At 39.9% G+C, this 25,276-nt stretch overlaps 1 protein-coding gene and 1 long non-coding RNA gene across 4 annotated transcripts; one reads left to right on the forward strand and one right to left on the reverse strand.

The window, feature by feature from the left end:
- Window positions 1-746: 746 nt before the first annotated feature.
- LOC137775306 (uncharacterized) lies at window positions 747-4,261 on the reverse strand. Its single transcript, XR_011076001.1, has 3 exons — window positions 2,824-4,261; window positions 1,100-1,198; window positions 747-993 (listed from the first exon to the last, which is right to left on the reverse strand). It is a non-coding gene; the product is annotated as an uncharacterized lncRNA (long non-coding RNA).
- FBXO7 (F-box protein 7) lies at window positions 3,899-23,848 on the forward strand. Of its 3 annotated transcripts, none has more exons than XM_068561043.1 (9): window positions 3,904-4,274; window positions 7,785-8,079; window positions 13,511-13,738; window positions 15,075-15,216; window positions 17,409-17,492; window positions 19,685-19,780; window positions 21,595-21,771; window positions 22,106-22,143; window positions 23,157-23,848. In XM_068561043.1, the coding sequence occupies exons 1-9, from the start codon at window positions 4,153-4,155 to the stop codon at window positions 23,544-23,546; spliced, it is 1,572 nt and encodes a 523-aa protein (XP_068417144.1). In that variant the 5' UTR covers window positions 3,904-4,152; the 3' UTR covers window positions 23,547-23,848. The 3 variants fall into 3 exon arrangements, with proteins under 3 accessions (XP_068417145.1, XP_068417144.1, XP_068417146.1); XM_068561045.1 differs by lacking the exon at window positions 3,904-4,274 and adding an exon at window positions 4,381-4,505 and having other exon boundaries at window positions 7,937-8,079; XM_068561044.1 differs by lacking the exon at window positions 13,511-13,738 and having other exon boundaries at window positions 3,899-4,274.
- The last annotated feature ends 1,428 nt before the right edge of the window (window positions 23,849-25,276 follow it).

The raw sequence follows: 25,276 nt of genomic DNA on the forward strand, positions 1-25,276 counted from the left end.
TCTAAATTGATATAAATAAATGACTGTATAAATAGAGAATAGACAAATCTGTGTAGAAATTAAAGTAACTTATATAGATACTCAGCCCCTAAAGAGGTAGGGTATAACTCCTACTCTTTAAGTGTGGGCTGCACAGAGTGATTTTAATCTAAAGGGTACAACATAAAAAGGAGAAAAAAGGAGAAACTTTACAGGGGAGATGCCAAGTGATTTGGGTTAACATCAAATGTGAGGAGTCACCTTGAGAGCGTGCACTATCGGTATGATGTGATGACAACGGCGCTTTACTCAGTGGTCTTCTTCCCAGAAGCACACTACCTCAGTCGTGATATTTTCATGAGAAAATATCAGACAAATCGCAATTGAGGAACACTATATAAAATACCTGACCAGTACTCCTCAAAACTGTCAAGGTCATAAAAAACAAGGAAAGTCTAAGAAACTGTCACAACCAAGAGGAGCCTAGGAGACATGACTACTAAATGTAATGTGACATCCTGGATGGGATCCTGGAACAGAAAGAGGACGCTAGGGAAAACCCGAGAAAATCTCAATAAAGTATGAATTTCAGTTAATAAAGATATCTATATTAATCCATTGATAGTGACAAATGTGTTATACTAATCTAAGATGTTAATAATAGGGAAAATTGGGTATGTGGTATATAAGTCTTCACAATAATTCTGTAAGTCTAAAACTGTTCTAAAATAAAACATTTATTTAAAAAAACCCTAGAATATAAAAAAAGAATGTATATATGTGTATAACTCAGTCGCTTTGCTGTGCAGCAGAGATGGCACAACATTGTAAATCAATTATACTTCAATTAAAAAAAAAAGCCTACAGAGAACCAACGAATGGATTCCCAAGGAAGAGTGACATCACCCCTTTGTAATATTCTATGAAATGGTCCATTAAAAAAAAAAGAAATATAAATTTCTGAACTCTCTGAAAGTTGCAGTGCCTGTTGCTTGCAGACATTAAGGTGACATCCTGCAAAAGAGAAAAACAAATTCTCATGGAGGGAGACAGCTGAGAGAAGGGGTATATAACATTCTCATGGACCTCTGAGGTTTTGAAGGATTGTCCTCCAGAGTACCTTAAATCTTGGCTGTGCCTTGGAGATGCTCTGGTTCTCTTCCATGACCCTCCTTCACTCCTGTGGTTGGATTACTTCCTCCATCCCAGTGGTTACACTCTATTGGGCAAAGGATTGAGATAAAGATCCCAGGTGGATTAGTTTTCTATTGTTGTCCTAACAAATTACCACAGGCTTAGTAATTTAGAACAAAAACCAAAAGGTATTATCTCACTGAATCTTTACAGAATACTTGCCTGATAACATTATTTTTTACTATTTCATTTTTACAGGTTTATGTAGTAGTAAGAGGTAGACTGTGGTAGATGGTCTCTAAAGATGGACACCATATTAGCCTTGCACTACTTCCTCCAAGAATATTATTTCAGAGAGAAATAAACTTATATCTTGCTTAGGTCACTGTTATTTCAGATCTCTGTTCGAGTAGCTAAAGCTATATCCTGACACAGCCTCCAAATATAGCCATTTTCCAGGTTCTGTGATTTCTGTCTCTGAAATATCTTCCCTGCCCATCCCATTGTCTCCATTTCCACTGTCATGCCACCAGTGCCTTCTTCTCTCAGTTACCAAAAGAGCCTCCTAACTGGGCTGGTCTCTAATCTAATGGTTTTCAGGCAATTCTCCTCCTAGGGGATACTTGGCAAAGTCTGGAGACATCTTTGGTTCTCACAACTGAGGGGGTGTGGCTATACTGGCATTTTGCTGATAGACATCGGGGATGGCGCTAAATATCCTACAAGGCACAGAACAGTTCTCCACAGCAAAGACTTGTGAGGCCCAAACGTCAACAGTGCTGAGGTTGAGAAATCCTGACCTAATACATCTCCCGTATTCCACCAGTGATAGATTCACACTTCAGATCTGACCCATGCCCCTTGTGGTATACACCTGTCAGACTCATGGCCTCCTATCATCTTTTGAACAGCCTTCCTACATTTGGGGAAATCCGACTATTATAAGTCTCACTTCCTCCAGGAAAGAGTTCAGACCCTAAATTCCAGCCTCCTTTGCAGCCAGGTCTCAGTTTCTTCCCTCAATCAGATGCAGCCCATGAGCCTTTGATTTAGAAGTGAGCAAGGTAAGGAAACAGGCTCTTTTGGAAGCTTGGCATTTTGCTGGTATAAAAACATGTGGCATTTGAAGGTGGCAGTCATTCCTCAGTGGTTCCTGGCAGCGGTGACAGCAGCTTCCTCCAGGGTTGGGTAGGGCGGCAGCAGCAATCCCAGTCATGATCGTTTCCTCATCAGGCCAGTTCTTCAGCGTGCTTCTGAGCGGCACTCCTGGAAGCTTAACTTGGAGTCACTTCCCCAGAATCCCCGAGCTATCCAGTATCCTTTTAATATGCTCTCTTTCTGCTTAGTCAGAGTCAGCCTCTATTGCTCAGAACTAAGAACCCTGATAGATAAAGCCTCCCCTGCTTAAAACTCATCAGTGGCTTCCCAAACATTCTAGAATGTGTCCCAAATCCTTTGCTTAGCTCGAGGGTCTTCTTTATCTGGGATCTACCCGCTCTGTCCATATTGAGCCACCGTGTCCACTCTGGCCACATCGAGCCACCCTGGTCCTGTCACCCTTCCCCTTCCTCAATTCCGTATTGCTTTGCCACTCAAGAACCCTCCTGGCACAGCAACCCTTCTCTATGTACCCCAGTCCCCAGGGCTGTTCTTATCTCTATCATAAACAAGATACTTTTTATGCTCTAACACAAGAGTTGATTCACTTACCTGTAAGCTCTGCACGGGTAGGCACATGTCTTCTCAGCACCTAGGACAATATCTGGCACAACGCAGGTGATCAATACATACTTATTTAATGAATGAAGGTCAATGTGGACACGCACTGCCACCTATTGGGAGAAACTTTATTCAACTCTTTTATGATTTGGAAAATGGTCATCATACAAGGATGAAACTTGATGATACTTTCTTCCTCACCTAAGTCATCATCCTCATCATTATTGCCAGGCCCTCTGTGGTAGCCAGACTCCCAGATGGCCCCCAATGATCCCTGTCTCTTGGTACTCAGCCCTTTGTGTTGATTCTCCCACACTGAAGGCTTGGATTGTGATCAATAGAATGTGAGTGAAGTGATGGTGTGTGACTACTGAGATGAGATCATTAAAGACATTGTGGCTTCTGCCTTGGTCTCCCTGGGATCACCGGCTTTGCGGGAAGTGAGGATGTCACTGGGACACCCAAGTGGCCCGATGGGGAGGTCCATGCAGTGAAAAACCGAGGCTTCCGCCAACAGTCATGTGATTGAGATACTCCAGCCCTGACCTACACCTTGACTGTAATCTCATGAGAGACCACGACAGAACCAAACAGCCAAGCCACGCCCAAACTCCTGCACTGTAGAATCTGTGGGACAATAGATGTTTGTTGTCTTAAGCTGTTAAGCTTTGGGGTGATTGTTATGCAGCGACAGATTACTAATATACTCTTCGACACAGATCACTGACTACAAGCTGTTTTAATTTTGCTGTAACGGGAGAAACTACCAGAGCCTGGGCTCAACCTAAGGTTTCTCAGAGCGTATGGTGCTGGAGCCGGGCGCCAAGGAGGAAATGGGTAAGAACCAGGTACACCTGGGCCTTGCGGAGTGGCGAGTAGTTTTGCCTGTAGCATCCCTTTCAGCGTTAACGTTCTCCAGGCGCAACTGGAAAGAGGTGGTACAGCAGCAAGCAGAAGAGCCGCGATCCCCGCGCCTTGCAGCAGTCTGGGCGCCTGCGCAGTGTGCTTCTCGGGCTCCCAGGGGGCGCTGTCGCGCGCCGAGTCATCGATCGCGAGTTCCCGAGCGGCCTGGCTCCACGCAGGCCACCAGCAGCCTGCTCGCGGGGTGGGCTCCAGGGGGCGCCCTCAAGAGAGGGGGTGGGGCGCTCAGTTCCAGAGACCGGCCTGGTGGGGCCTTCACGCCGTTACACCTCAGCACCCCCATAGCTCCGGCAGTCGCCGCTCCGGGGCCGCCGCCGCTTGAGGCGGGAGTTGACCGGCCGCGCCGTCGTCACCCTCGCCGCCTCGGGGTCCCAGCCCCTGGGCCCTCCTGCGGCCGCCATGAAGCTGCGGGTCCGGCTTCAGAAGCGGACCTGGCCGCTGGAGATGCCCCAAGCGGAGCCGACGCTGGGGCAGCTACGCGCGCACCTGAGAGAGGCCCTGCTGCCCACCTGGGGGTACAGGTACGCCAGAGGCGGGGGCGCGCGCGGCGGGTCGGGGAGGAGCGCCGGCTGGCGCGGGCACGCCCCGGGCTGTCACGTGAGGCCGGGCGGCGAGCTGGGCGTCGCGGGGCCCGCGGCCCTGGACTGTGACGCGCCGGCCGGGCGGCGAGCGGGCGCTGGGGCTGCAGCGTGCGGGGTCCCGGCTCCCAGAGGTCATGGCCCGCCGTCTCGGGGGCTCCGATCCCCTCCAGGGTGAGCCTTCGCTTCCGTGTTTGCAGTAAACGAACCTAGGGATAGGCTAGGATGCAAAATTCTCACGTCCTTTGAAATGTAAGGTTGGAAATTATGGGTTTGGCTTGGGTTAAACCTTTCCAGGCTCTCAGGGGTTTAAGTTCACCATCTCCAGCTGTCGGAGTATTTCAGTGAAAAAGTTTGGAAAGTACTAGAAGGAGTTAGAAACCTGCCCTCCATCCGAGGCCACCTGTAACCTGGTACCGCTGCTTTCAGGCTGCAGTCACCTTAAGACTCCGTTAAGTGTTTACGTGCCAGGAGCCGCTGTGGGCACTTTGACTTACCAGCTGCAGTTTTACAAAGTGCAGTGTGTCGGTCTGTTTTAAATAATAATATTTTCCTGGGCAAGATGCTGCTTTTTTTTTTTTTGGATAAAAACTATGGAAAACGTTGGCCTTATGATGACCCTGGAGAGCTTGCAGTTTGGGGGCAGTGACATTGAGAAGTAATGGATCAAATTCTGTTATTTATGGGGCTGCAGATGAGGCTGCTTTGTTTCCAAAAGGGTATCCTGGGGACAGTAATCTGGGAGTAGAGGGACAGACGTAAGGGTGGTCCTCTTCAAATACTGAGCTACCGAATTTGGAATTTGAGTGTGCTGAGAAAAAATAAAAAAGATGTTCTCTGGGGCTTTTTAGATGAATTCTTCAAAAGAAAACCTTTCTGTTAATTAAGTGGTTCCTTTCATAAGACTTTTATCAACTTACATTTTATTTTTAGGGAATTCAGTAAAATGAGGCCGTATTATGAACGTCTCACCCTTTCATTTTTCAGGTTAAGACAATACTACATTCAAAGTAAGCCTTTTTTTCTCCAAATTAAAAACATAAATACAGAAAACGAGGTGTTGACATAACTCCTTTTAGGCATTATATTAACTGACATGCCTGTTGTTTTTTTCTTGGTGTTAAACCTAAGTGTTTTGTATGCTGGCATCATTACCCCACCACAAATTGTCAAAATTAACTTCTCTTTTTAAAGTATTTTCATATATATGTATATATATTTTATTATTTTTTAATTAGGTGGGACACTCTAGAAAGGATGCGAAACCTAATACTACGCTTTGTTTACCCAAGAGCCCAAGTTAGTTTCTCTTTCAGCTTTGTTTTTACAGTGGAGGCTGGTTAACTGGAAGGAATGTTAAGCTTCAGCTTGTGAAAGTAAATTCATTCTTCTGAAAGTATGTTCATTTTATAATAAATGGGCAGTTTAAAAATGTGTCCATATGACATTATTACTTTTAAAGTGTCCTTGCTGAGCAAGTGGATCTGGGAGTGTCATAAAATAATTCTCAAAGGCCTGGAGTTTCTAGGGTGGCACTTCCTGATGAAATTATTTTTTTTTTTCACAGTTTCAGAAAACAGGATCAATTTTTAACCACTCTCCTGGAAAACCATATATTACTTTAGAAATAGCTCTTCCCTTTTTCTAAAGGGGAGGCCGACATTTTATTAAGCAGACAATTCTTTACCTTTTTTACAAATCGATATTTGAACGAACATTGTGCTAGATACCATTAAAAAAAAAACCTTGTGCTGTGACAAATGATCCATAAAAACATAGTTCATTTGAGGTGTTTTTCTTTTTTTCTGCTAAAAATGGGATGTTGTTTTTCTGGGTAGTTGGCAGATTTTCAACATTTATCAAAACATTTGAAAACAGAGGCATAGCTACTTACTTTCTAATAAGCAGGAGTAGTTCTTAAAGCTTCAGTAATTTCTCTACCAAAGACACTAATTGGTAAGAAAAAATGTATTTATATGTGCAAGAAAAAACATTAATGAATTATGGGGAGCACTTTTGAAAATGTAGCATTTTAAGAACAAATAAACAGAACATGATTTTCGAAAGACTTCATCCTTTGTTAACCTCTCAAAAAGTTAATGAAGTTAGCATTGCTGAGTGTAAATGTCTTATAAAATGTTCTGCAGTGGTTTGTTAATTATTCTTCACCACTATGTAATGAAATGATGATTGTTCTGTCAAGGTCAGATAATCTGCGATGCAGAAAGGATGGGAGTTCCTTGCTTCAGACTAATTTGAGCTCTTAGCTTGTTTAGGACTGGGTTTTTGGATTTGTGTTGTCTTCCATATAAAAGACATTATAACTGGTGCTCAGTAAGAAGGTTGAACTTATCAGTAGGAGGGATGAATTTATACTCAGTCTACATGCACTCATCTGACTTTTTGTGATTATGAATATTCGTTTAGGACATGGGTCTAGTATTTTGGAACCATAAGCTAACTGTCCTGGAAGGATATTGTTAATTAGCCCTGATTTCAGCCTCATCTTGATCTCTCCATCTAATGTTTATTGGTTGCATCCATTCCACAAATACTTCTATTTGCCAAGTGCTGGAGATACAGTTTTGAACTAGACAGACAAGGTACCCATCTCATGAAACTTAAATCCTAGTCGTAGGGGTGGGGAAGAGAGCAGATAAGCAAATAAATATATTTTCAAATAGCAATGTTGTAATAAAAATAAAACAGAAGAATGAAATAGAGTGATGGAGGCAAGTGGAAGGCATCTCTGAAGAGGTGACATTTGGGTTGAGACCTGGATGATGAGAAAGACTCAAGTCATTTGAATAACTGGAAGAGCAGATGCAGAGGCCCAAAGGCTGCAGTGAGGTTGATCTGTTTTTAGGAATGAGTCGAGTGGAGAACAGCTAGTAAGAGGATGGGTGAGGTAGGAGAAGTGGGTCAGATGTTGGGCTTTGGAGGGCATGTTAAGGATTCTATTCCAAGGTCAAATAGAAGCCATTGGAGAATTCTCAGCAGAGGAATGATGTAATATAATTTATATTTTAAAGAGGCTATATTTCATTGAATCTCAGTTGCTGTCAATCCTGAGATGCACATTCTTATGTCACACTAAATGAAAAAATGCTGTCCATTAAGCTGTGATATGTCATCGATTGTAAGAAGCATACTGTTTCAAAGATGACAAAGTATAAAAAAGTATATATCTTAGAATTGATGAAAACATGGATTAATGATAGAGAATTACTGATCCTATCCCCCAGGCTAGAATCTATAACCTAAGCATTTGGTGATAAGAATAAATAATTTTGATAGTTTTTCCAAGCTTTGGCTTTCCTCTTATCTTCGTTTTGTTTTGTTTTCATTAGTTCTGCTGGGGTCATACCATGTACCTTATATATGTTTCAAATGTATTATTGTGGGTAATGGTAATAGGTAGCTCTTACTATCCTTATCCATCTTTCTTGGCAGTTCTGATACCCGGTTTGCAATTACATTGAACAACAAGGATGCCCTCACTGGAGATGAAGAGACCTTGGCTTCATATGGGATTGTTTCTGGGGACTTGATATGTTTGATTCTTGAAGATGCCATTGCAGCACCTAACTTACCTTCATCCACAGATTCAGAGCATTCCTCACTCCAGAATAACGACCAACCCTCTTTGGCCGCCAGCTCCAGTCAGTCCAGCATACAGGATGAACAACTGCGTGATTCATTCCAAGGACAGGCAGCCCAATCTGATGTCTGGAATGACGGAAGTATGGTGGGTATTAAAATCAAGACAAGAAATAGAGTAGTTGATAAATCATACTGAATAGCTTGATTGAATTCTGTACCAGTCAGGATAATTGTCATCAGTAGACTGCAGATTATAATCTTATAGAAAATTTATTTTTATTTTAATTTATTTATTTTTATTGAAGTATAGTTGGTTTACAATAGTATATTAGTTTCAGGTGTACAACGTAGTGATTCAATTTTTTAATAGATTATACTCCATTTAAAGTTATTACAAAACAATGGCTATATTTCCCTGTGCTCTACAATATATCCTTGTTGCTTATTTATTTTATACACAGTAGTTCGTATCTAATAATTCCATATCCCTATCTTGCCCCTTCCCCACTGATAACCACTAGTTTGTTGCCTGTATCTGTGAGTCTGTTTCTGTTTTGTTATATGCATTCGTTTGTTTTATTTTTTAGATTCTACCTGTAAGTGATAACATAGAGTATTTGTGTTTCTCTCTCTGACTTATTTCACTAAGCATCCTACCTTCTAGGTCCATCTATGTTGTTGCAAATGGCAGAATTTAATTCTTTTTTTATGGCTGAGTAATATTCCTGTGTGTGTGTATTTTAAGTTTTTAAAATTAAAAAAATTGTCACCTCAGACTCTAGATGCTGATGTAAATTTGAAAATATGTGCACTGATGTTTTCTTCCCAAACCAGCTCCTCCTCTGTCAATGGCAGTACTGTTTTCCTGCGCTTAAAACTGTGGAATGATTTTTGACTCCTTATATCCAGCCCCTTAACAAGCCCTGCCTGTTTTTCCTTTCCATTCCAGGCTTCCAGTGTGTGTTCTTCAGTCTGCTTTCTGGGTTCATCTTCTTGCACATTTTTTTTTTAAAATAAGTTTATTTTATTTATTTATTTTTGGCTGTATTGGGTCTCGGTTGCTGCGTGCAGGTTTTCTCTAGTTGCGGCAAGCGGGGGCTGCTCTTCGTTGCGGTGCATGTGCTTCTCATTGCGGTGGCTTCTCTTGTTGCGGAGCACGGGCTTTAGGCACGTGGGCTTCAGTAGTTGTGGCTCGCAGGCTCTAGAGCGCAGGCTCAGTAGTTGCGGCGCACGGGCTTAGTTGCTCCGTGGCATGTGGGATCTTCCGGGACCAGGGCTTGAACCCGTGTCCCCTGCGTTGGCAGGTGGATTCTTAACCACTGCACCACCAGGGAAGCCCCTTCCTGCACATTTTTGATTATGTTGTTCCCCTGCTCTTAGGTAACTCTGTGTCATGGGTGCACCTGGGCTCATAATTTTTGAGCTGAAAAAGTCCAGATATCTCTAGTTCAACCCTCTCATGTCTCAGACGAGGAAAATGTTGTCTGTCCTCCTGTACCTAGTTTTTAAGGCTTTCTGAGCAGTTGCCCCACAACCTTTGGGGGCTAGTTTCTGTTCCTCCCTCCTGTAAACTGTCATCTGCAGTCAGACTGGACTCCTCCTCCTCACTGTCCCTCTCACAGCCAGCACCTGCACACGCTCACACCTGCGCATGCACGGGCACACACACACACACACACACACACAGCCTAGTGACTGCTTCGCTCTCTGCTCTCGCTGCTCACCCAGCTTGGAACCCCCTCCCTGTCCTCTCTCTCCTGTCCGCATCTCTACCCACCTTCCAAGGCCCTGCCAATGGCAGCCCAGTAGTTTTCTTCAGTTTCTTTGTATTGATCATCTTTATTGCCTTGTAAACACCTCATTATTTATTATTCTGCCTTTTGATTTCTTGTATGGCACAAATGATCACTTTATTACGTAATATTTTAATACCAGTACATATGCCATCTTGTTAATTGTTTTGTGTGTGTACATTCATCATGTGAACTTAATTTTTTTTTTGCAGGCTTTAAATATTTATAAGTATTCATTGTGCCTATCATGTCATCAAGTATAGACAGATATTAAAAAATACTTTTTAGCTGATTGGTAAATTATAAAAATCATCTATGTCTAGATTTTTAGTAATAGTATCCAGAGAGATTAAGTAAGTTTAAAAAGCTTTTATAAAGCTCAAAGTATTTTTATGAATTTTCTTCTCAGAAATTATTATGTATCTCTGAGATTCTGTCTCATAGAAGTAATCTAGGGAATGAGTAAGAATATTTAGTCAGATATTTAAATTACATTTCTGAATCTTTTTTGATGATAGACTCATTCAGAGATTCTGTAGAAGGATCCATTCCCTTTACTTTTCATAGTGTATATGATAGTTACTTTACTAGTTTCCTTTTGGAAAATTTTGAGACATTAATATTGCCTCATATTAGTAATTTCAGTTCTAAAAGCATGCTGTTTTGTATTCTACGACTTGTATAGGGTGACTGTAAAATCTTAGTGGGGACTAAGTGGGGACTTAGTGGATGATTTTTATAATTTACCAATCAGCTAAAAAGTATCAGACCCTAATATTAGGGTCTTGTTCCATACTTGTTCCACTCATTTGTGAATGACATATGACAGATGATCTGTTTAGAGAGGTGGTGCTAAACATTTTTTCTCATCTCCACATGCATGAAGAATATGATAAGTACTTATATCATATCAGGATGGCTCAGAGAACGTCAGGGGTTCTCATGGAGTGAGAGTAGAGTTTGATAAGCTCACCAGGGGATTCTGATATCTTCCTCCCATGTCATTATCAGTCTAGGGTAACCTTTTAAAATATTTTTCCCACATATGTTCTCTCCCATACGACTGTCAGTAAGTACTAAATGGCCAAAAGTTAGGTATAAGAAGCAAAGAGCATATATACAGGCATACCTCATTTTATTGCACTTAGTTTTAATGTGCTTTGCAGATACTGTGTTTTTTACAAATTGAAGGTTTGTGGCAACCCGGCGTTGAGCAAGTCTATTGGCGCCATTTTTCCAATAGCATTTGCTCACTTCTGCCTCTGTGTCACATTTTGGTAATTCTCACAATAGTTCAAAATTTTTTGTTATTATTATATTTCTTATGATCTGTGATCAGTGATCTTTGATGTTACTATTGCAAAAAGGTTATGACTCACTGAAGGCTCACGTGATGGTTAGCATTTTTTAGCAAAAAAGTATTTTTAAAGTAAGGTATGTACATTGTTTAGACATAATGCTATTGCATACTTAATAACTACGGTACAGTGTAAACATAACTTTTATATGCATTGGGAAACCAAAAAAGTTGTGTGACCTGCTTTATTGTGATATATTCACTTTATTGCAGTGGTCTGGAACCCAACCTGCAATATCTCCAGGTATGCCTGTAATTCATAATTTAGTTAGGTGTTAAGTGGTTTTAATAAGTAGTTTCTCCTTTCTCAAAAATACGATGGAGCCTCGTTTTTAGGTAATACGGATTGTCGTCAACCTCTAGGTTTTTTGGTTTTTTTTTGTTTTTTTTTTTTTTTAAAGGCTAAGAGACAGTAACTCTGGGGGGCCTACATAGGAAGCCTTTTTTTTTTTTAATTTTTTATAGCTACTTTATTTATTTATTTTTATTATTTATTTTTGGCTGTGTTGGGTCTTCGGTTCGTGCGAGGGCTTTCTCCAGTTGCGGCAAGCGGGGGCCACTCTTCATCGCGGTGCGCGGGCCTTTCACTATCACGGCCCCTCCCGTTGTGGGGCACAGGCTCCAGACGCGCAGGCTCAGTAGTTGTGGCTCACGGGCCCAGCTGCTCCGTGGCGTGTGGGATCTTCCCAGACCAGGGCTCGAACCCGTGTCCCCTGCATTAGCAGGCAGACGACTCTCAACCACTGCGCCACCAGGGAAGCCCAACCTCTAGGTTTTAACAAATGAATTTGGATCTTTTCCATAAGCCATCAGGGCTCAGGTCCTCAGGGATTTTGAAAGAAACAACCTCTTGTTCCCTTACACTCTTCCACCGTTTCACTCATATTATGTAATTTTAATTTCCTCTGTTCCTTTCCTAATGGAAATACGAACTTAAAAGAAACATGTGCTTTGCATTAAGAGTTGAGCACATACCTAGGAAATAGTCTTTCTGAGCGAAATTAATATAGGTAACTCAGTCTTACGGAAGCAGTGTGTTGCGTCTAAAAGCCCTGAACTGTGAGTCTGGAGATCTTTGTTTATTTCAAATTTTTATTAGCTGGTAACCTTGATTATGTTATTTAATCTGAATCAAAATTACAGTACGTATAAAAAGGTGACGTCATCTGTCTTACCTATTTTACAGAATTTTTGTGTGGTGTAAATTAGAAAACAATGAAATCAAAAACATGAAATTGTAAGAATTGTAAGATATTATCCTTCAGCATTTGTTCAACAAGCATTTATTGAGTACCTACTGTGTGCCAGGTACTGTACGGGTGTTAAAAAAATGGGTGACATGTAGTCTGTTCCTTTCTAAGCTTGTGGTCGTGGTAGGATACAGACATGTAATCAGAAAGTTGCAATACGGTGTGGTAAAGTGCAATAATTAAGGCCTTTGCAAGGCAGAGAGGTGGTCTATAACCTGAAGAGGTGGGGAATACCAGAATGGGGAGGAAGGGACTGTGGATTGTGAACTTGATACAGAGTCAGGGATCAGGTGATGAAGGGCCCTGTATGCTAAGGAGTTTAGGAGTTTGGACTTTATTTTGTAAGCCTGCATTTCTCAGCATGGCCTCTATGAAAAACTTGTCTTGTGAGATTATAAGTAAGTGTTATGGGGATGCTGAGTGTTAAGGAAGGAGGATAGTGTTTCTTAGTTAAATGTTATGCACACTTTCTGTTAGTATTGGACTTCTCAGAGCTTTATAATGCCAAAGTGTATTTTGTGAATATGGAGGGTAAGGTTAGGTGGCTATGACATGCAGCATGTCCATACTTATTTGATTGTAGACCTCTTTTTTCCTAAGAACACTTAGGGTCACATTCCAAGGCACAATTTAGGGCAGTGCTGCTGTCTGCATAGGGGAAGTACTGGCAAGTTTAAGCTGGGACTTGGGACATAATTGGATTCTCAGTTGTCAAAAAACTCTGGCAGCAGTGGGTGGAATGTATTGGAAGACAAGAAAGAGGAGTGAAGGTATACTTGGGGAGGCCGTTGCTGGAGGTTAGGAGATAAATGAGTCTGAAGTACCACTGGAGTAGGAAGGGGCAGATTTTTGGAGATATTTAGGAGATAGAGTCAGTGGACCTTTGACAGCTAATCATATTGGGGGTGGCACTTAATAAGGTCGAGGGGGAAGTCTAGGATGATTTCCAGGTTTTTGGCATATCAGCCAGAATTAATGGAGATAAGGAATTCAGGATGGAGGAGCAGATTGCAGGCTCATTTGTTTAGGAGGGCTTGCTGAAAATGTGTACCATTTCTGAACCCAGTAATGTGCTTTGGCTCTGAGCGCTAATCTCAGTTCACTTTGAATACAAAATTTACTGTGAAAAAATGAAAGTCTGTTTAATGAATTCATTGTTTTTGTTATCCCTTTCAGTCAGGGCCTAGTCAAAATTTTGAAGCTGAGTCAATTCCAGATGTCGTGGATGTGGAAGAGGGCACAGGTTTCTACCCCTCAGAACCAATGCTCTGCAGCGAATCGGTGGAAGGGCAAGTGCCACATTCATTAGAGACCCTGTATCAGTCAGCTGACTGTTCTAACCCCAGTGATGCCCTGATAGTATCCATACATCTTCTCATGTTGGAGTCGGGTTACATACCTCAGGTGAGCCTACAGAGAGCGACAGTTTCCCATTAGAAAAGGGGTGGTGTTCTAGATTTCTTTATTAAATGTGTTTGGGTATTAATGTAAAGTGTCGAACACAGTGATGAGCATACAGTAGGCAGTCAGTAAATGTTCCCGTCCCTCTTTTCCTTCTTTTTTTCTCCTTTATTTCCTCGTCAGCTTTTAGTTAGTATTATAGAATTGATGGCAACTATGGTTTAAAAAAACCCAAAAGTTTATATGTGATCGTATGTAGGTAAAATGTGGTCAGTGCGTGTGGATTGGGCATGACTAGATAGATGGCTCACCAGGTTATTTTTTAATGTTAGTGGTTCTATGAATTGCCACTAACTTAGTAAGATTCAGTTAGGAAGAGGGACGTTGTTCTTGTGCTGTAGTTGCTTACCTTCATTCATTCATTCCTTATCCATTTGATAAATGTCTGCCAGTGTCAGGTGCAGTGCCTTGTCTCTGCTTTCAGGTTGCTTACAGTCCAAGAGTAGGAGAGAGAGACAAGTATACAGACCGTTATACTGTGTTGGCTAAATTGTAGGAGAAACGCATACATATATAGGATGCCAGAGATTCACAGAGGAGAACATTTAGAAGTTTTTCAAACTTTAATGTGCTTAAGAATACCTAGGGATCTTGTTAAATGCAGACTGTGATTTAATAAATCTGGGGTGGAGCCTGAGATACTTTGTGAGCATACTCTACATGATAGCAATGCTGCTGGTCTGTGGGCCATGTTATGAGTAACAAGTATATAGACTAATTCAGTGATCATTGAACACGTGCACCATGTCATGCCAGGAATTAGAATATAAAGATACTGGGACAGTCCTCATCCTCAAGGAGTCTGTAAGTGGAGGAGAGAAACAAAAAGGAAATTATAACGTATTATAATACAATTAATAACATAATAGAAGTATGTAACAATAGAAATATGAACAGAATGTTAGAGGGTGAGAGAATGGGAATGACAAAAAGGATTTGTTTTGAAAAAGGCTTCACAAAGGAAGTGGTATTTGAACTGGGATCGTGCATAATGATACGGCTTTGCTAGGCAGAGAAGTGAGACTTTGAAGTGAGAAATCAGTCTCTATCTCTGATGTTATTTTATCTATTTGAACAAAAGTTTTGGTGGCAGATAATGTAACTTTTTTTCTATCGAAGTTTTAAATATTAATAGAAATATTAATGATTTGATTAATTTTATTAAAGGGACTGTATGGAATGCTTATTTGTAGACAAGTTAGGGGCCTCTTGGGTTTTTAATCTTTTTGAGAGTAATACGGTTCTTCATTATTTGTTTCCCTTTCATTTCACTCCCCAGGGGACTGAAGCCAAAGCTGTGTCCATGCCGGAGAACTGGAGGTCGGGGGGCGTGTATAAGCTGCAGTACACGCATCCTCTCTGCGAGGGTGGCTCTGCTGCTCTCACCTGTGTGCCTTTGGGAAACCTCATCGTCATAAATGGTAATTGGATGGCAGTCATGCTCGTTAGTTTGTGAATCTTTACATGTTTCTCTCCAAAAATTTTATAGCAACTTCAGCGATGGGCTATCATGATGCAGGTGGGAGTCTTTCTCAACTTTGTTTAATCCCGAGCCCACTGATAACATGGTCTGAAAGGTTATAGAATACAGGGCTGATGTTTATGCTAGCAGCCTTCACTCTAGAGGCAGCTGTACTCTTTTGCTGTCTTAACTGTGTAACTGTTTTGCTCCAGGGGGAGTGGTGATACTAGGAGTAAAATGAGTCTATTACATATGAACTCTTTAAAGAATACTTTTTCTTTATGCCTGTGGATGGCTTTTTAATTTTTGTTTTACTAACCAAGGTCTTGAACTGAGAGATGGTGAAAGGTGAGGTTGAGCTGGGGTCATTTTTTATCTAGTTTGGCATCTCTGAATGCATAGAAGTACCGCTAAGGGTTCTGAGGGAGGCCTCAGTATGTGTGTGTTTTATCCCCCTACTACCCACCCTCAAGTAAGTCACTCTGAGTAGAGTTTCTTTTTCTAGTTCTCCTCTTTCATACTAAGAAATTTCACTGGATGGCAATACATTCTATTTTTGTATTTCATTTTAGCTCAGATGCCATCCAGAGATCTATACCAGCTACCAGGGGTCTATGGAGTCGTCTCATAATCACACATCCTGCAGATTCATTTGAGTGACTAGACTCTTTTGTTTTTGTTCTGCTTTGATTTTGAGGTTTACCCTTTTAGCTGAGTAAGAGTCTGGTAAGGTTGGAATGACTGCATTTTTTTATTTTTCATTACAGCTCATCTTTTGTACAGCAGAGACAGTTGCCTTGATATGTCTTAGCTCAGTGGCTTTCAATATGCTCTGCAGCTGCTAGTGTCCGCTGAGATGGGAGCAAGGGGGTGGCTTGGTAGAGCCACTGTCGCTACTTAAACCTTGAGCAGCAACATGTGTGCCTGTTTAATTTAGTGAGGTCCCTTGTAAGATTTTGTTGGGAAAAGCTTTTTCTGCTAAAATCTATTTGAAAGCCACTGACTTACACTGTGATCTTTGAAATAAAAGATAGTTTTAGGTTCCCTTTATGTAATTTCTTCTATTTCTTTTTAATCACTAGATTCTTTGAAATGTTATTTAAAAGTCTCAGCTTTAACAGCTTTAGTGGTATTTCACGTTTGTAGGATGTGACTGATGGCACTAGGACCTAGCAGTGTCTCTTCAACAATTCATCACAGTTAGCAAATGTAACTTTTGGCTGGGCATTCTTATACAAAGAGGGCCAGCAGTATCCAGTCATACTGCTATATCACATCATAACTTGCAAGGTTGCAACTATCAAATAGTAAATGTGAGGTTGTAATTTTTGCCTCGGTTTCTTATATAAATCACTTTAATGACACGTGTATATTAACCTTTATTTACTAGTCTTAAGATACTTAACATAGAGAATAGCTGCTAAATGTCTTAGTTTCTGATGCTTTGTTCCTTTAATAATTCTTGGCAAATCATCTACTTGTGGACTTACGTGGCAGACAGCCATTCCAGAACCATTCCAGGCCTGATTCTTTGAAAAGGAGCAGTGTGTCCTTAAATCTTTGCTTCACCCGAGACATCCTGCTCAGTGCACACATGCATGAGCACGTCACTGGCTCTTTCATGGAATGAGGTGAAGTGCGCCTTTGCATATAGGATTAAAAATGAACCCTCTGGTGATGTCAAGAATATTGATCCTCTGAGTTTAGAGAGAGACGATACTATGAAAACTAGCAGGATTCTTTTAATAAACAAGAGAAGACTCACTGCCAAGGGTTAAATAAAAAACAAATGGAGTTTTTAGTCACCTCATTAGAAATAATGATTGTATTGTGTTTAACTGTCTCCTATTAACCTTGTTGCATATCTTTCAATTATTAATAAGCTGCTGTTGGTAATACTTAGTGGGTTTCATATAAAGGTGCTTAACTGTAGTTTTTAAAAGTGGTGTTTTAGAGTGATTTTACTTAATGTGATGCAGGTTTGCACTTTGGACTTTGCTGTGAGGGAAGGAAATCAGCATAGGGCAGTTTGTTTTTATAATGTGTTTTTCCTATATATGGGGGCAAGGGAATGCAAGTCCATACTAAAAAGTGAAGGCAGTTGATGAAATGGCAAAACTTTTTCATCATCTTTCTTTTGCCTATTTACAGCTACACTAAAAATCAACAATGAGATTAGAAGTGTGAAAAGACTGCAGCTGCTGCCAGAATCTTTTATTTGCAAAGAGGAATCAGGTAATATAACCATGATTGAACTTCTGGTATGAAGCTTTGAGAGGTTCACTTTAAAAAAACAGAAAGGTAATGTTCAAAAGACTTACAGTTTCTAGATGAGATTAAAGCAGATTTAAGACAATGTTGCAGAGTTTTGGTTTCTTTCCTGTTTCTCTTAGGGTCTTGGATACTGAATTATATTTATACATCACGCACCGTTGATGCTTCATAATTTCTTTCCTTTTTTTTTTTACAATAAATTTATTTATTTTATTTTTGGCTGCATTGGGTCTTTGTTGCTGCACAGGGGCTTTCTCTAGTTGTGGTGAGCGGGGGCTACTCTTCATTGTGGTGCCCAGGCTTCTCATTGCGGTGGCTTCTCTTGTTGCAGAGCACGGGCCTAGGCGCGCAGGCTTCAGTAGTTGTGGCACGCGGGCTCAGTAGTTGTGGTGCATGGGCTTAGTTGCTCCGTGGCATGTGGGATCTTCCCGGACCAGGGCTCGAACCCGGGTCCCCTGCATTGGCAGGCGGATTCTTAACCATTGTGCCACCAGGGAAGTCCCGATGCTTCATAATTTCTGAATTACTCTTTGTGGATTTTTCTAGCATTGTATTTAACCAGTATGGAGAGGATCTGTGTTTTGTGGAAACCATACAATGCAACTTCATTATCGAAGACTATCGAAGGAAAAACTGCACTCAAAATGTTTGCTTAAACTTATATAAATTTGGTTGCTATTTGATACAGATTGGAACTTTACCAAAAGTTTGCATTCTAGGCATGGTTTTGCTTATGTTCTATAAAATTAATAGATGCAAAGAAGACGAGTTTCCTTTTTTCTTTCAGTTAAACCCAAAGTGTGAGAGGCAGGTAAGTAGTTGAAGGAGAAGAGATGAGGTGGAAGGGGAATTAACATCTTTTAGTACTTGTCTTTTGCTGGACATGGGCCTTTACAGATGTATTTTTCATTTTATCCTCATAGTAAATTTAGGCGGGTTTTAAAATCCACATGGGGAATGGTGTGGTATAGCAGGGAGATGGGACTTACAGCAGGGTCTTTTAAGGGAAGCTACCTAGATCTAGATCTTTGCTTTGAAGGTCTTGAGACTTATTCTTGTTAGTTCCTAGGGGAGATCAGGCCCTGAGAGACTAACTTATATAAACTAAAGCTGATAAGAAAAGGAGACATCAGAATACGTATTTATAATGGTCTCTGAACATTTAATGTCATACTAGGCCAGTGTTTCTCAACCATTTTTTCATTATCAATCCCCTGAGGAGAGTTTGTACACATTTTCCCCCCCAAATCATTCTCCCTCATGAAATTTTAATTTCATAGATATACTGTATACTTATTTGTATACTGTGGCCCTTTGCAGGGTCACAGACCAATGTAATAGCTGGGATTTTTGCCTGGTTGGGGGCAATATTGTTTCTGTTGAGAACACATGAACTAGACTGATAAATCTGTAAAGATGGTCTTACCATTAAGACCAAAAAAACTTGAAATTCCTTGGCTATAACACTTTATATTCATCTCTATACTATGGAGGACCTTGCTGTGGGGAGTAGAAATACTCTACATTCTACAGCAGTAGAGGTTGTTGTGCCCATTTTCTAGATCAGGAAACAGGTCTAGAGGAGGTTAAATTACTTCAAGGTCACAGAGCTAATAAATGGTAGAATTTAGGATTGGAATAGATTTGACTCCTGAGACCTGTTTTTTAAGAACAATTTTTATAGGAATATAGCTCAGATGATCTTATTTCTGTTAAATAAGGAAAAAGGAAACGAAAAAGGAGGAAGAAGGTTAATACTGTTAGATTACAAGTTTTTGGATTATATTAATTGAATATTTTCAATATGTAATTTTTATGTTGGGTAGGAATATGCTACTTATTTGACAAGTCATTTTAATCAATTTTTACCGTGGCTTATAGTATAGTACCTAGGTACTGTTATTTATCCTTTTATTTATAAGTTCCTAATTACTTTTATAGTAGGGAAAAATTTGTTTAAAGATGATTCAGCTTTCAGAGTTACACATTGTATTACTTCCTCTTCGACCAGAGACTTTGGTTCATTTCTGTTTATGTAGGAATTGTGAAAACTAACTTACCACTTTGATTTGGTTTGGCAGAAGTAGAGAACACCATTTCAAGTTTTTCCACTTGATTGTGTGTTTTGATTTTTCATTTAAAAAATATTCTAGGGGAAAATGTAGCCAAGATATACAAAGATCTTCAGAAGCTCTCTCGCCTCTTCAAGGACCAGCTGGTGTATCCTCTTCTGGCTTTTACCCGACAAGGTGAGAAATGATAAATCATCACAGGTTGAATGGCTAGAAAGAATAGTAAGTTCACATATGCTTAAGGGTGACGTAAACCTTCCCTCTTTTCTTCCCTCTTTTCTCGTCCTAGTGGAAATTCTGCTCTTTTAAGACTAAGCTTAAATGTTAATTCTTTAATTGCTCTTCACATCCTCTTTGTATCTCCACTGCATTTTATATGTATCTTTACTATAGCCCTTTATTCAGTGTATCATAATTTTTGACATGATTTCTCTCCACCTAAGGTTATGAATACCTTGAAAGCAGGGAATATGTCTTTTTCACTTTTGTATTCTCGTGGCCTAGCACACGGTCAGGCCTATAATAAGTGTTCAATAAATACATATATAAATAACGTATAGCCTGTAAATTTGGTCTACTTTTTTTTTTTTTAACTATTTATTGGGACTCTGTGCTAGGTACTTTGGATATTTCACATGCATTCTTATTTAATGCTAACAACTTTGAAGTAGATTTTACTCTCATTTTATAGATGGTGAAGCTAATTCAGTGAGGTTTATAATTCACTCAAAATCCTTGTGTTAATCAGCTTTCTCTTTGTGTTGTAGTAAAAAATATTTTAAAATCTTAAGTGAACATTTATGTCTCGCTTGCGTACATGCTGTGTGGGGCTTAGCTTTAGCCGAGGAGTGGTGAGTAGTCCTCATCCAGGACTTGCTCTTCTTGTGGCACAGGGAAGAGAGGACCAGTGGCCTGATCATGTGTTGGTTTTTAAAGCTTTTGTTCAGAAATGATATGCTACTTGCACTCACATTTCACTGGACAAAACAAGTAAAAATGGCCAAACCTGGTGACTGTGGGACAGGGAAGTATAACTATAGGGTAGAAAATGACAGGGTAGAATCGTAATCTACCACATTCTTTTGGCTGGTAAATAATTTCAGGTTTATACAGATAGGTATGTGGCTTTTATCTGCTATTTGTATGTAGAAAAATAATATTTTAGGTCTCAAGTTGCATGGTGCCAAGGCTATTATAATCATAGTTTTCTTCTTTGGCTGGTGGTGAGGGAAAAGAATAATGTGAATTTTAAAACCCCTTACTGGATTTTGATTATCTTTGCTAGTGGAGAATGGTATCCCATATGTTCAAAGGAGCTAATAGTCAAAAAATAATTTTCATTTGACTTCGGAATATACTCTTCTTTTCCTTTCTTGGTTTTGCTTTTGAATTTGTCTACCTCCCTTCTTTTTCAGCTAGATATCGAATAATAGTAATCTAACACTCGAGTGCTAATTATGTGCCAAACATTGTTCTGAGCACTCTGTATGTATTTACACATTTAATTCTCAACTCAATGAGGTAGGTAATATTAGTAACCCATTTTACAGATGAGAAAATTGAGTTAGAGTTTAAATAACTTGTCCAAAGGCACACAGCTAATAAGTAGCAGCATTGGAAACCAATTGTACAAGCCAATTAATTATCCATTTTCTATAGTTGAATAGAGAATTTTTTGTTGTACTGAATATCGCTTGAAACAAAGGGGAGGCCATTGGCTAGTATTCAGAAATTGTCATAGTTATTTATTTGATCTGTATTAAAAAGTAATTTGTTTCTCTACTAAAACATAAAGAGAATAAGGGGCTTGGAGTTAGTAGTAGTTATAGAGTTAACCTGGGGACAAAAGTTTGTTACAGATAACTTATGCTTGGATAATTGAGGATACCATCTAATTTATCATCTCTTTAGAAAGTTGGCACCTTTGGTTGAATATATGGGGAAACTGGATGTTCTTTACTCAGTGATACCTATTCTCTTTTTCCTTTTAGCACTGAACCTACCAGATGTATTTGGGTTGGTAGTCCTCCCATTGGAGCTGAAACTGCGGATCTTCCGACTTTTGGATATTCGTTCTGTCCTGTCTTTGTCTGCAGTTTGTCGTGACCTCTATATTGCTTCGAATGACCAACTTCTGTGGAGGTGTTTATATCTGCGGGATTTTCGAGGTGATTTCCATGATAACATGTTAACATTTTCGAAAAGGGTTCTTTGTTACTGAGGTCTTAATTACTCAGCTTGCCAGAAGTTTTAAGTTGTGGGCTTTTTTTTTTTAAGAGTAAGAAAAAATCATAACATAGCCTTACTGTAAAGAGATTCTAAGCTTCATATACCTTTGCCTATGTCCTGAAAACTCTCCCCATTCATTTTTGTGTTCTCTGCAGTACAAACAGTCCATTAGATCAAGTAGACTATTTCAGGATAGAAAATTGAAGTAAGACAGGTTTAACGTTGGATGAATGAAACGTTTTTAAATCTTTGTTTTTTGCTTTTTCTTTGTAGATGGTACTGTCAGAGGTCGAGACACAGATTGGAAAGAAGTAGGTAGTTTTAAATACCAAGGCTAACGTTCATAGCACAGAAATAACTCGTGAATTAATACATTAAGGGCATATTTTCCACTTTTTTATGATATAATGCAATGTTTTAATTAAATTTATTGCTAATTTTTAGTAAATGAAAATGTTTTCAACTTTTACCTTAGACTCAGTCCTTAGTGTCTTGTAATTACACAGGAAGAAGAATCTTTAACACAATGATTGTTTTCACCTTTACTTAATATATTCTTCCTTCTTCTGTTGTTAAAAAAATTGAGTTGTTTTTGTGCTGGAGTAATCTTCAGCTGTTCAGCTAGTTAGAATAGTAAATTATGAAGAGAATAAATTATATTGTTTTATTTGCAGATACCACTGTAAAAAGACATTGATAGGACTCAGAAACTTGGGATGAAGGACTAGAGAATAAAATTCAATGAAAGTCCTCAAATATGTACAAAATACATAGTACTGTTCTTTAGGCATATGTTCCATCCTCTAAAAGAGCATCTTTTTTGTTATTTAAATTGAGGTCCATTAGGGATATAAGTTAGGTGAGAAATTGAACATAAGTGCTGGCCCCCCACCCCCTTCCCTGCCAGTACCTTTTTATATTTTGTGGCATGACATTTTCAACAAATATTTAAATTTTCCACTTTCAAAAAAGGCTGACTTAAAATTGCGTATCAGCTTGAGAGCTCTAGATTGCAGTCTTGAGAGTACATGTCACTCAGTTATCCCTCCTTTGGATGTATTGTTACTCCAAATTGCTCAGTTGCACAATTGCTCAGTTGCAGTGTGGTTAAAGAATAGAGTTCATTTGGCATTGTGTTCATAGCTACTACCTTATTCATGCAGATAGAAACTGGTAAAAGTTCTCTTCTGTGCACTGTTTTTTTTTTGCCTGCCTTGATAGTATGGGAAAAGAAAAGTATATATAGATCTATACAATGAAAGCAAACGAACTTTGGGGAAACATCCAACTCACTTACCATATCTTGTCCTTGTTTTTTCTATAGCTGTACAAGAAGAGGCACAAACAAAGAAAAGAAGCTCAGAGAGGGCGGCATGTGATGTTCCTGCCATCGTCACCCCACCCCATTCCATTCTATCCCAACCCCTTGCACCCCAGGCCTTTTCCTCCCAGTTCTCTCCTTCCTCCAGGAATTATTGGTGGTGAATATGATGAAAGACTAACCCTTCCTTATGTTGGGGATCCAATCAATTCACTCATCCCTGGGCCTGGGGAGACACCCAGACAGTTCCCTCCACTCAGACCACGTTTTGACCCAATCGGCCCCCTTCCAGGACCTAACCCCATCTTGCCAGGGCGAGGTGGCCCCAATGACAGATTTCCCTTAAGACCTAGCAGGGGTCGGCCAACTGACAACCGGCTACCATTCGTGTGACTGATTTATAATCTCATGCTGGAGCTTGTTTTGGTTTTGTTTTTTAAAAACTACAGACGTCATCTTGTTGGGGTGCTATCTCTAGTGTTTTTTGATTGTGGTGGTGAGAAATGCACTCACAGAAGCCTTTTGGTAGATATATTTAAAGCTCCAGGGGTGGTATAGCCCAAAGGTTACTGCATGACAGGGTTGGCCTTGGGAATAGTTGGTTCCTGACATCCCCTCTCGACTTACCCTCTAGAATGAAGGTTAGACATTGATAATGTTCTACACCAGAATAAAAAAAAAAAATTAAGTGTGAATTACATGGCAGTCTTGACTTTTATTACCGAAAGATATGTAATAAATATTCAGAACAGCTTTACAGCATTACTTGGACATTTCAAAATGATCAGAGGACTTAATTCAGTGTCATCAGATTGTTGCAGGAGATTATTATTATTTTTTTTGTAGTGGCACTCTTTCTTCACCTGAAATCGTTCACAGAAGCCTGATTTGTGGAATGAATACAAGCAGAGCTGGTTTGGTTGAACTGGACATGGAGTGAGTGCTTTGGACACCTAGCTCAGCCCACCTCCTCCCGCTCTCTGCAATTGTTCCTCAGGCTCTGTGCTGAAACATCTGGGCTCTGAAGCAGCACTGTTTGGCCACCATTGGGTTGTTAGGGACTCTTGTTTCTGGCTGCTTCTGGAGTGGAGTTATAGTTTCTTTTCCCTTGTGTTTTGAGTACTTGGAGCCTAATTTGTAATCTAAGTAGATGACATTTTAACAACAAAGTTACACTGCTTTGAGTGCTGCTCAGGTACTTGTTCTGCAAAGAAATCCTCTTATTATTTGAAGAACATTTTGCTTTTAAGACTTAAAATACACAGAATTTAAGTTTTATTTTTCCTACAACAAGAAAAAGGCCAAACACAAATGTCTTAGCACATAAACAACTATTGAAACATGCTATAGTGACAGATTAAAATCTGAATCACAACACAGGAATAAAACACTGTTAGTATCTGCAGAAAATAGCAATATTGCCAATGTCTTCCTGCTTTTTAAAAAATCTGTTTTGCATATAAGGAAATGGCTTGGAATGCTATGTGCTCCAAGAATGTTTAGAGTCCTACACATGAATTCGTACACATGAATTTTTTTTCTTTGCTATACATATATGTATTGTCTTTTTTTTCCATCACAGTGAAGAAAATTCAGTCAATACGATTTTCCAGAGGCCATGTCACCTTTAGTAGCTTAATGTATAGGTAAAGGATTAGGGCTGTTGACATTTTTTTTTCCTGTGGTATTTTGTAATATCTGAGCTATAGGACAGCTTTTAAAAAAGTGTCCACCAGAGGCCATATGGCTTTAATTGGGTCTGGGTTGAAAGAGTCACCCTGAAACTTCGATGGGTAAAAACATCCTGGTTCTCTAGTACACCTTTCTGTGGCCTTATAATGTTAGGTTGCGCTGTATGTGGGGTGTGTGTGTGTAGTGGGGATGGAAGGACATAGTGATGACCAGAAGCACCATATACTATAAAACAAACAGTAGTTTTCAAAATGCATTCATTTTCGAGTGGTCCTTGAGAGTTTTGTGAATGGTGTTGGTGTCCTGCACATACAGGTGCTACTTTCCAACCTCACCTCGGACTTACTATCCTACATGACAAATCTCTCTTAGTTTAGGATACCAGTGGTGTGTCACACACCTAAATTTGTGGTCCTCTCAATAGTTTATTC

This window comes from Eschrichtius robustus, chromosome 13 (genome assembly GCF_028021215.1).
Source record: "Eschrichtius robustus isolate mEscRob2 chromosome 13, mEscRob2.pri, whole genome shotgun sequence".
In the NCBI taxonomy this organism is placed as follows: domain Eukaryota; kingdom Metazoa; phylum Chordata; class Mammalia; order Artiodactyla; family Eschrichtiidae; genus Eschrichtius; species Eschrichtius robustus.